The sequence below is a fragment of the Lates calcarifer genome, linkage group LG8 (assembly GCF_001640805.2).
Source record: "Lates calcarifer isolate ASB-BC8 linkage group LG8, TLL_Latcal_v3, whole genome shotgun sequence".
Lineage (NCBI taxonomy): Eukaryota > Metazoa > Chordata > Actinopteri > Centropomidae > Lates > Lates calcarifer.
The window spans coordinates 14952443-14964848 of record NC_066840.1 but is presented as its reverse complement, the minus strand read 5'-3'; the positions used below and the strand labels follow the sequence as shown (position 1 = coordinate 14964848).

The 12406-nt window shown below is 42.7% G+C and overlaps 1 protein-coding gene across 7 annotated transcripts in view; it reads right to left on the bottom strand.

Moving 5' to 3' along the window:
- Positions 1-12406, bottom strand: part of mbnl3 (muscleblind-like splicing regulator 3) — a 30715-nt gene that overhangs the window by 16536 nt on the left and 1773 nt on the right. For 6 of the 7 annotated variants that reach the window (XM_018660301.2, XM_018660303.2, XM_018660302.2 and 3 more), the window contains exon 1: positions 5873-6059. In XM_018660301.2, coding sequence (XP_018515817.1) covers positions 5873-6046 — 174 coding nt within the window. In that variant the 5' untranslated portion in view covers positions 6047-6059. Of the gene's footprint in view, positions 1-5872; positions 6066-6587; positions 6924-12406 lie in introns of those variants that run through there. The other variant, XM_018660300.2, reaches the window with a different exon arrangement.

The window sequence follows — 12406 nt, the reverse complement described above, 5'->3', positions numbered from 1 at the left end:
AATATTCCAGCTAATCAAGGTGGAATTAATTTAAACTATTTTACATGTAGTTGTACAGTTAAATATATAACAATTAAACATGGATTAAGTTACATGTATTTAAGATCTTACTGGTAACATGACTAATACTTGAAATGTCAAACAGATGCAGTGGAGTATAAAATATAAGGAGCCAAATCTGTATTTAAATGACCACCCACTGAACTATATTCATAGCACACACTGGTTTCTGTTTGTGATCTTTATCACTCCTCACCTCCAGAGGTCAGAACAAGGTTAAATAACACATCTGAAGCTGAGAAGAAATGTCCTGCTAAATGATACATGAGCAGGGGGAGTGTTTGCTGACATGAGATTTAAACTCCAGTCACGTGAAGGACAGTTTTTTAAAACACACACCACACACACCACACACACACACACAGCTGTCGTAGCTTTCTATCAGAACTATGTGTCCCAGTAACTACCGTTAGATATTAAGAAAACCTGCTCTGACATGAGTTTGTCAAACATGTTACTCTGATGAACAGAGAACCATTCATGCAGTGGGAGACATGTTGATTGAACAGTCTTCTTTCTATTTGTCCTGCATGCAAAGCTTCACTTGATACATCCAAGCTTAAACAATGACCACAGACACACTGAATGACTAGAACAAAAGTGATACTCACTGACCAAACTAGATGCCGTTTATAAGAGACGTGAATGAAACAGCAAGGAATGCTTATAAAAAATAAAGATAATGAATATTTTGGACCATAAATTAAACCGATTACTGAATGAAATGAAGAGTAATGAGAATAATGATCTGGGAATCTGAACTCAAGCTGCAAAAAAAAAAAAAAAAAAAATTACAGTTTTCCCAAAACAAACAACCAATCTTCAGCTGACTTGTTTTGTTCAAAGAAAGAGACAAAGAAGAGAAGCAAATTGTTACATTGAGCCAAAGAATGACCTTTCATTTTGCAACAGTTGCTGAGTCATTTTCTGATTTGTCAATAAACTAATCGAGCTCTAAATGTTTTACACCCAAAATTAATGTTTCAATGACTTATCACTAACTCAGATTGATGTAATTCTGTATTTTAGTCATCTAAAGCTCCTCCTGCATCAGCAGTCGTTGCCACAAACTGTTTTGATCGAAAGTAATTCTTCATGCTCCTTTTTACTTCTTCATTTTTTCATTTTTTCATTTTTGGCTTCTTGACAAACCGTGAATCAGATTTTGAGCCATGTATCTAAAACCAATTCATTTTGCCCCAGAATGTCGCCAAAGCAGTGTCCTTCGTCCCTGCCACAGTCGGTGGGGAAGGTGAAGATGGTGCTGCAGGAACACTGCAGGTCAACACGCACTCAGAGGAGGAACTGCAGTCTCCATTAAACCCCTGGGCTGACAGCAGCTGTCTACCCCTGCAGATGAGCTGTAAACCCGCTACACTACCTCCGCTGAGCGTCAGCCACATGCTCCGTCATCAAACCACACCCACACAAGGCAGCTCGCATTAGGTGATCATGAGCATGCTGCACCAGTGACAGAGCACTAAAGCGAAAAAAAATGACCAAAAAAAAAAAAAAAACTCGGAAGACAAGCTGACGTCATGGTGCAGAGACTCTGACGGTGATGGATGATGTCGTGCCGAGATGAGGACACATTTAAAAAAAGGGCTTAGCAGCAGGAGAACTACGTATATAGGACAGGAAGAAACTGCAGTGCCTCCCATACCAGTAACCAGGGAGGGATTCACACGACCTCACCGCACCAGACAAAAAGCATACAACATGTAGGAGCTTGAAAAATGGACAGGATGGTACACAGGGTTACACAAACACTCTCGCCTACACTGGAGATGTGAACATGCTTTGCGTCAGCAGGCTGTGTGTTTAGGGATGAGTCTGTAATGAGGAGCGAGGCCCATGAGCCCAGGAAGCCTGCTCAGGCTCAGAGGTAAAGGAAAGTACCTATTAATGAGCCTGAGGATGAACTTTATGCATTGTGTGATCCAGAACACAAAATTTACTGTCTGAATGTTGCGTGGAACAAAAACTGATACAGATATACCTTTATAAAAGCTATAAAGAGAAGGTGTGGAGGATGTAGATGAAAAGTGGTGTTGAGGAGAGTACCGGGTCAGGAATCTCCTCTTGGTAGCCATGGCAACACACTACACAACAACAGCACACAAGTCCCAGTAAGTATAGTAGTGTACAGTAGTGTGTTGTTGAGGCACTCAGTGAGAGGAGAGAGGTAGGACACTAATAAATAGGATCATTGCACAGATCTAAACCACTACAGTTATTATCTTACAGCTGTATTGTTCTCCATGTTAATATGGGACAAACCTGGTGTTTTTCTGCAGGTAAAGGTTCAACACACTCAAGTTTAGGCTCATTCTCTTATGTGACAATGATGAAAAGCTCCAAGTAGTCACAGTTAGTTGGATATGTCAACAACTATTGGATGGATTATGATGAATTTTTACAGGCATTCATGGTCCCTAGAGCATGAATCGTACTGAGTAATGGTGATCCCCCAAATTTTCATCTTACAGCACAATTAAGGCTGACAGTTGGGTTCTGTTGGTGAAATTTGTCAAGTATTGGACAAATTGCAATGAAATACAGAGATTTATGATACTCAGATAATGAATCTTAATCTTTGATTTCTTACCAAATACCTGCAAAATTAGCGGCACTCTCATCATCCTCAGCTGTACTTTGTGTTTAGTGCTAAGTAGTAAATGCTAGCATGCTAACACGTAGATCAAAACACTGAAGGTTAGTGTAACAGAGCTGCTAGCAATGCTGTAAAATCTGGTGGTTCCAGCGTCTCAAATGTGAAGATTTACAGTTTTTCCTTGCCTTACATGATCGTAAATTGGATATCTTTGGGTTTAGAATTGCTATTTTTACAAAAGAGGCATTTTAAAGAAGTTGCCATTGGTCTGAGAACTTGTGTTGGCCGTTTTCATCTATTTTCCATCATGTTATAGAGCCAAAAAATAAGTATCTGTGAATTAATCAACAATGAAAACATGATGTCATCTGAAAGTGACACCGCTGTAACATCTGCTGTGCGTTGAGCAGATGTGATGTCCACATTAATCATGTGAGATGACAGCAGCACTCCAGTTAACAAGGTAAAAAGAACTAAGGCAGCGAGCTCCCTCCTCCCTCCCCTGCAGCAGGTTCAGACCAACCAGACTGAGCTAATGGAGGAGCAACAGGGAGTGACAGCGGTCGGCTCGGACTGGGCTGGAGATGCCAGATATGGGAGGAACGGTGAGGAGGGAGGCCATTAGCAGATAAATCCATAAAATTAACATAGACTTTGGGTGGGGAGCTGGAGGAAGGAGTGATGCTGTAGAGCGGCTCGGCTGGGGACAGCATGTGGTGGCTTCTTTGTTTTTTCCTGGTCAGTCGACCAAAAACAACGACTCTCAGCTGAGTATAATCCTGAACAACAATGAGGATGAAAACACTGTAACGGGGTGGTTGCTGACACACTGTGCTGGCACCACAGCCCTGCTGCAGCTCCTGATAAAGAAAGCTGCTTTGACCTTCAACTGTCACCAACTTCAGTTCTTTGTCAAGCCAACAACATGACCCCGGGGCTTCAAACGTGGCCTTTAATGCTTGTTCACTGCCTTTGGTACAAAGCAGCTCGCCTCTTTCTCCCATCAATGCAACCAGTACAGAGCCAGGCTGTTGCTCTGTGCTAAAAACAGCCGTGCCACTCAGGAAGATCAAACTATCCAATGGGTACGCACTCCTGTGCTGTTGCTAGGCCCCCCTCTCTTTTTCTCTCCCTCTCTCTCCCTCTCCATCTCCCTCCTGCTCTGGAGGACATAACACAGAAAAATGGCTGAATAATAAATTCTAACTCAATAAACGAGGAGACAGCAGCTGCACTCAGACAGAAAGCCCCTTGTCTGGGTCTCACTTTTTCGCTGCAGGAAAGCTGGTCGGGCAAAAACCTCTCACAAAACACACATGCAACCAGATGCATATGCAAACACCGGCACAGCAACAGCCTACTCTCGATTTTTGTCTAAATTGGCCTATTGACAGTCGGAGCTCTTCTAAAATACAGTGAAGCATCATCACTTGTCAGACTGATAGTTTTTCTGCTGTGTATGAGTAGCGCCAGTGTTGTGGTTGTGTCGTGGAGGAGAGAGGACGAGAGTCTGGAGAGCAGCTGCAGCGATGTTGAAGCAGCACGACCGACTAGCCCACATCAGCGGTGGAGAAACAGACCATCAGCAGAGCAGCAGATTACGTCGGGACGAAATGGAAACAATAAATATCTTGATATTAGACAACATTTTTCTGACATATATATCTGTATGTGTTTAGGGTGTTTAGAGAATCCTGTGCCAGTTTGCCTGGTTTAATTAGGGTTAATACAACGATTTGTGCTGTGGCCACTGAGAATCCTCAATTATGACTGATTGAGAGGTGTGAATTACTTTTAGTAAATGATATTATGAGTGGACATCTGTGATGCATGTGTTTGATTTCAGTTCTAAATTAATGTGGCAGCATTAAACTATAAGTAAGAACAGCAACAATGAGGCTTAACTAAAGAGCTTGGAACTAAGGTTATTTGTGTAACCAATAAGAAGAAAAAGATCAGCTAAATAGCTGCACAGTTAGCCCCTTTCCACCAACGCAAATCTAGGTGGTAGTTCTGGGCTGGTGCTTCTGCCAGTTCAGAGTTGCAAACCTTTTATGAGTGGGTTTGTATTGGTGCCTCTCTCACAACAGTTTTCCTGGCCATGAGCTGGTTCTGTGGCTGTTGAATTGCAAAGAACTTGGTAAAGATTAGGATCCAGAAGGGAACTGGCCCTAAAACTGCCTGCCTTCATTACAGTCATAGACTGTAACTGTCCAGAGTTATCCCTGACATACACCACGAGAAAAATGTGTCCACCACTAGAGATTTTTCAATAATCGTTTATAAAACTGTAACAATCCCTGGGGTCGTATTACCATTACTATTTTAACTGCAGAAGATGTTGTAAAACAGTGAGCAAGCCTGCTTTATGGCAATACTGCGTTTACACGATTTTTAATTGGTGTAATGAAGTACCTTGACTGGGCGTCATAGTAACCTAGTGGCACAGGACATATATAATGTAGCTGTGACGTTACTGGTTGTAATCTTGGCTTTGTACATCATCCTCCTGTTTCTCTACCCACATTTCCTGGCTGTCTCTCAACTTCAACTACAAAATCACCTGTAAAGAAAAATTTATTCACATTTACAAGTTTTAAATACAATTTTCAGATGGTATTCTCAAGAATTAAGAAATCATTATGGGGATAACTGTGACTTTTTATCAAAGATAACAAACTTGCTTGTCATAATTCACAATATAAAAAGTCACAACACAATCACAGTCAGAAGTCCATAAAATAATGATAAAAACCCCCATAGTGCCAGTCCAAAAATCACAAGGATATACAGAGTTTTAAAATCTTAGTAGCTGTAAAAAGGGTGGACCAACTGACCAACCAGGACATTGTTAAGCTGATCATGCCCCATAGTTCTGTCTCGAAAATTTAAATGCCAGATTACCCAAACCATAGTAACACTCATTATATATGGTATTTAATGTGTGAAATAGGTGGGCCACTTCATATGAAACAAACGACCACCTCTGCTACAAAACGTTACAGGAAACCCTGGCTTGTGTGTGTCTGTGGGTGTGTTTGTGTATGAGTGTCTTATAAGCGGGCACCACCTTAACTTCAGTATTTATATTATGCAGAGCAAAGGCATCAACTACCGGACGTTAGCCATACTGCATGTGTCTAAACAAACATGATGAAACATGACTGATGATAAGTGAGGCGTCTGTTGTATTGTTACCTTCAGTGAGTCAAAGCAGGCGATGACTCGGCCATTCTCCACATGGCAGCTTCGGGAGGGGTGGGCGAACTTGCACTCGGCATCAGACCTTGAGCAGGTACCTCTCTGAAACTCACGACACACTTCCAGGGTCAGCCATTTGGTGTCCCGTCCCATGGTCATGCTGACAGCCATCAGAGACGCTCGCAAAACACTGAACAGTAGTGGCAGATGGACGGAAAAACTGTCTGATGAGTGCAAGGGTGACTAATAGTGATGCAAGGAAAAAAAATTCCCAGAAAAACAAGAGAGGAAACAGAAGCAAAGATATTTTCAGTTTTTCCTCAGTGCTAATAGGCAAGCGAGTCCTCTTGGTCGGTGTATTTTGGGGGGATGTTTATTAGTTCTTCCTGGGAAATGTGGCAGCTGAGGTTTCAGTGGGGTGAGATAGAGGGGCTTGGCTGTGAGCAGAGGCCAGCTCTGTCTCAAAAAAAAAAAAAAAAAAAAAAAGGAAAAAAAGAAAAAACAGAAACTACTCTGAGGACATCACTCTGGCATGCTTGGATATGTCGCTGAGCGTCTGCCCCTTCACCTGAATCAACTGACGCCCACCGTAAGTCACTATTACATTCACGTCAACATGGCCAAGGCTGTGGCAGTCTCTGTAGAGCTAGTTATGTTTGAACAGCCTGAAAAGGAGGATTTTTGTCGAATGAAAAAAACAGCAAAACCTTACAGGGATGGTTTCCTTGCACTGATGAGACGAGGTGGCTGCTCAGCTCAGGGTACGTGGGGACTGCAGCTCAGCAACGTGGGATGGATGACTCTGTGGCTGTCAGGATAAAATATAGCCTCCATTCAAGGCCAAGCACACACTGAGCCCTGTCCTGCTCTCATCCAGCAAAGTCAGACGGCAGCAGACAACCCCTCGCAGTAGGCACTTCGGAGTTCCACTTCCTCCTCTTACTTCAGTCTCTTTCTCATCCCTCCTTTGCCGTCCTTTTATTCTTCCGCTGTCATCCTCCTCACTGACCTTTCTTCTGCATGTCCTTGCTTGTTGTCTTGCTGTGGACTGTGAAAACAGAAGGGCAAACGTTAATCCAAAGCATTGACAAAGCGGCAGCCTGTTGAGGAGGAAATGCTGTTAATGTAAAGCTAGAACCTCGTGTGGAGCTTGTTTAAACGGACGGGTGATGAGGACCACGAGGCAGGAGGGTGGAAGGGGAAGAGCCAGAGAGAATAAAGCGAGGACAAACAAATAGGGGAGCAGAGCATACGGGGAGGGAGGGAAGCAGCAGTGAACAGCAAAGGGCAAGCTATGTCTTGATTAAGTGATACAAGAGAGAGAGAGAGAGAGAGAGAGGGAGAGGAAGAGAGGGGATGGAGGGAGATTGCAGACAGGACAGAGACGTCACTTCAGCTCCGCTGAGCTCCACGGAGCAGAAAGTAATTGACTAACTTGACATGAATCATGCTGCAATATACTGTGAAAAGCGGTGTCCTTGAGGTGGCACGGACTGGCACGTGTGGTCGACACCGATGATTCCCAGACTGTTATTGATGTGAAGGGAAGAAGCAGGAAAGAGAGAGAGAGGGCAGAAAGAGAAGGGGTAGTTCTTCACAACTGCAGCTGTGCTCAATGCAAAGCAGCAGCCAATCAGGCAAACTTTTGCAGGCAGGCAGAGCACATCTCCGACCAATGACAGGGCAGCTTCCACAGCGGCTCCTCCCTCCACAGAGCCCGTCCTTGTCCCTCCCAGGGCTTTTTTCACTAGTACAGCACAGTCATGGCTGAGCCACATGTTAATATTCAAACTGTACAACAACTCTGAGCTGGCTCCAAACAGCGTCTCACAGACAAGGAGGAGTAAGTTACTAGTCTTATTTAAACAGCGGACTGTACTGCAGTGTGATGTAAAGGGGGGGTGGGGGGGTACATGCAGCCTGCTGTGCGGCTCAGTGTGAGGGAGCAGGGTGACGTGTCCAGACACTAACTGAATACAGATAACAATCAGTGAGGTGGCTCAATAAAAATACACACAGAGAAGAAACCACAATGTGGCTCCCCAGGGGGAGTCAAAGTCCAAACTGCATTTTGGACATGAGAGAAATTAAAGAGGAAGGAGCGCTACCTTGTATGAGACATGGAAGTACATGAATGCAAAGTGAATAAACAATGGACGAGATTAAGGATAGGAGGAGTAAAAAAAAAAATAAATAAGAGGAGGAGGAGAGGGGGGTTGGAGCAGATATTATCAGTCCCTGTGTCTGATGGCGGCAGACACAGACGGAGGAAGCAACGGGGGGGAGAGTGTGAGGGAACGAGTGTGTGTGTGTGCATGTGTGTATATGAGAGCATGCAGCTAGACAGCCCAGTAGGAGCACACTGCAGTGGAGTGGGAGAAGGAGGGATAAGGGGGAGGTGGGAACTGAATTGATACACCCACCTTCAAACACAAGAACAAAGACACAACCCAAAAAAAGAGAAGCAGGAATGAGAGATGAGCAGGTACAGCAATTGCTTTGCTTGCTTAACCATTATGCTTGTCTGTGCCTCCTCCTCCTCCTCCTCCTCCTCCTCCTCCCAGCCTACCTACAGATCGATAGAAACTTTTCTCAGGGGGACAAGACAAGCCCTCCTCCTGCAGCTCTGCCTGTCCTGCATTCACATCCATATCAGTGTCAAGTGCTCTTGCTTACGCACGACCTGACGACGCAGTTCAGCAATATGCACCCCGCATCATCAAAATGCTCCTCAGCAATGCTCCACTTCCTCCTCTCTCCTCCACTCCCTCTCGCCACACCAGACACCAAATGGCGCACAGTTGCCATTACAACCATTCTTGGAAAGCTACGCAGCAGCACTGGCTCTCCTCCAGAGGCATTCTAGTTTATGCTGCACCCTGTACCTTTGAATACGCACAGTAATGACCTGTCACTTATACACACTCGCCAGGAGCTTCACCCCCTCAAACATTTTAACCAAGCCTTTCCTCGTTAGCTTTGCCTTTGGCCTTGATCGGGGCCTTTACGGCTCCCACAAGACAATGGGGACAGTTAAAAATAGAGAAATCATGCTGTGGCATAATGTGTAAGTGGGTTAAATGTGACATGCCTAGTTGGGGGTTGCGTTTGTTACAACATGTTCATGAACAGACAGAGCGACCTGTGAGAGCTGTTAGTAAACCAACAGATCTGACATTCAGACAAGACAGCGAGTAAGTTTTTATTAATCAGTTACTCATAAGTGGGTGTAACCACTTTATAATCAAAAGCAGAACTGTAGCAACATGAACACAGGCAGATGACTCACGGTACAAAATTTGTACTCAGGATTGACTGTCACATAAACAAAACTAATGTGCTAGCAGCTTTTATACAGCTGTGGCACTTTAGGCTAAATATTCATGTCAGCATGATAACATGCTGGTGTTTGGCAGGTACAATGTTTTCCATGTTCAACACCTCAGTTTAAGGTGTTAGGTAATTCTAACAAAACACAAAGTATAGCTGAATCTAATGGGAACCTCTTTAGTTTTTTCAGGTCTCTGGCTATAAACCAAAGTATTGGACAAATGACCTCTGACCTCATGATGATTCAAGAGAAAAAGTCAGGGGATCACCACAGCTATTACAGTTCATTCTGAGGAAGCTTGAACTTGTAAGAAACCTCAGAATTATAGATACAATTACCCAAATTGCACCAAAATAATCTGAACTGATGTCATGAGTTGTCTGCAGTCAGCAAAAATAAGCATACTCTCATTTATTTGATTTTTTACGTTCTCATCAGCAGCCTTTTTTTCAAAGATAGCACTCTTTAGAAATAAAGATCCTTCAGTCTGGAATGAACCATTTGCTGCCAAGCTGAAATATTGCACAACGCTACCTACCACAGCAGAGATAAAACACAAGGAGGCCAGAAAATACACGAGCTTACAAACAGCCAGGGAGCAACTAATTAAGGTGCAGATGAAGAAAACGATAGCAGAAGAAAAAGAAGAGAGAGAGATGTTTGGCTTGAAGTGTTCTTATAGCCAAATATTGATCAAGACCTCTGTTCAAGAGGCGAGGGCTTGATGCTACATGCTTGAAGCTGCATTATTGTGCAGCTGCAGCCCACACACACACAACTATCACAGTGTTGTTCTTCACAAGACTGATGAATGGGTTGAGGCACTTCAGTAAAAACAAAATACATATAAGAAAGCTTGAAAATAAGCTTTAGCCATGCTGCTATAGGACAGCATTTTTAAAGAGAAATTAAATCTTAGACTTTATACTGGTTATAAGTAAAATAGTGGAAAATGCCCATTATAATGGCCTATAGCTAAAGGAGATAAATTCAAATTCATTAATCAATGAGTGGTCCAAAACCCAAAGATATTCAGTTTACTGTGATAAATGACAAAGAAAAGCAGCAAATCCTCACAATGGAGAGACTGGAATGACTAAACATATGGCATTTTTACTTAAAAAAGGACTTATTTTCCGTTGAGTGATACATCATTACAGCTCTAATATACACTGCAGAGGTGCATTTATCTTTTTTTTTTTCATTTTTGATTAATTCGTATATTATTTTCTTGATTAATGGATTACTTATTATGTTTATGAAATGTTAAAACAGAAAATGCCAGTCACAATTTCTCAGAGCCCATTGTGATGACCTTTTGTCTGACCAACAATATAAAACAAAAGATGTTAAATATAATATCCCACATAATTATAAGCCAGCTGTATTAAAGAGTGTACATTTTGTACAAAAATAATTTTGGCCTACTGAACCTGTCCGACCTTTACAATCCAGCATAAACAGTCATATGCAGGGATGTGAATAAATATAGACCGCCCCAGTTATAACAGTCATTATGGTACTGCCTGTCCTCCAGGTGTCAGCAAGGAGAAGAGGGGCTCCAGCAGTCAGTAGTCAGTAGGTGGGGGTCAATGTGTAGGTGAAACAGGATGTGGGGAAGGAGGACAGATGGGGGTGGCGGCTGTTGACTCCGGCGCACTGCGTCCCTCATCAAACACAGTGCACCAAAGGGCTACCGACAGTGTAACCTTCACTGGAGCTCTAACGTCTGCATTATGGCTGGTGTGTAGGCTGCGTGGTGTCACCTCGTCAGACTGCCCTGCACCTTATCTGCTCACACTGATAGACTGCTTTATATCAACTGTAAAGTGTCAGACATGCATTCAGTGAAAGGCAGAGTGTCATATTAACAATTGTGAGGAAAATAAACCCCTTTTATTTCTAGTCTTAAGATCTTTTCCCTCTGCTCCATTCTTTTGCACAATCATTGTACTGGCAGGGGAATATTTTAACTGCCTTGTCTGTCATTTCTTTCCAGTGGTCGATAGCAATTTCGGTGGTTTAGACGTTTTAGCTTGCTCTGCTGTTGCATATATTTTGAATTCCTCTAGATTAAGAGCACTGGGTAAATGCAATAGATGGGAATGTAAAGTGTAAAGGGTTACACAGCAAAAAGAACAACACAACTATAAAAGGCTTCAAGGAAAATTTATCTGTGCTTGCTCTTGAAACTTTTGGAATAGTCCATATACTAGAAGAAGTTTAACTGGTAACTGAAATATAATTGCTGTTCTTAAAGATGTTATATGTATGTTTTTGCTATCGCTACCTAGCTAACTTTGCTAACTTTAGAGGAGGGAAAAAAAGTGATAGAAATAGAGGCAAAACATGAGTTAACATTGCTGTGGTTTTCCACTACTGGAGGCAGTTCTTGGCAGGTAAAGGAATTAGCTTGATGCTGAATTTGCATCATTTCCTCTTGACTGGTGAGTAAACAGCTTTGAATGCTAACGTTGGCTATGTAGCGACAGCAAAAACTTGCATACAACACCTTAAGGGGGCAGACCTAAAAGTGACAATTTAAATGTGAGCATTAATTTAAAGTGACGTATCAGCTGAAATTAAAGAGCTGAGAATTCAATTAAACTTCAAGCACTAAGACAAGTAGAAATGCTAGCATGCTCTACTGTTGCACCTAAAGTGAGATGCTTTAGATTTCTGGGCAAATGTGTTAAGTGTTGTAGGTTATTACAGCAGGTCTGCAGAGAGAGCAGCAGGAACTGTGGAGCTCAGTGTTGAACAGACTGGGGAAAACCAGTGAGGGATTTTAGCATTTATACACTGGAAAAAAAACACTTTAGTATCAGTTTGGTTTCACATGAGAATCTATGGTGTTTCCTGTGGGTTTTTTTTAAATCTGTGAGTTTCCCCCATTCCCCAAACCCTGGTGAATTCCATTTTTAGAGGTACAGGTATTTTTATAACAAATACTGAAGTTGTGAAAACACAACTGTGTTGCAGTTCACTAAACAGACAACTCTTTTGGGAGTGGTGACAAGGTTGAGTGCAAAACAGGATAACATCAATGAGCAGGTGATTGATTAAAAAGCACAAGGTGAAAGAACCGTAAATCACAATGAGAGTGAAAGCCAGTGGCCTGCAGGGAGGGAGCAAAGTAATTAGGTTAAGTATCAATAATCCTTTCAGCTCATTAAAGCACCAGAGCTCCCATTCAAGCA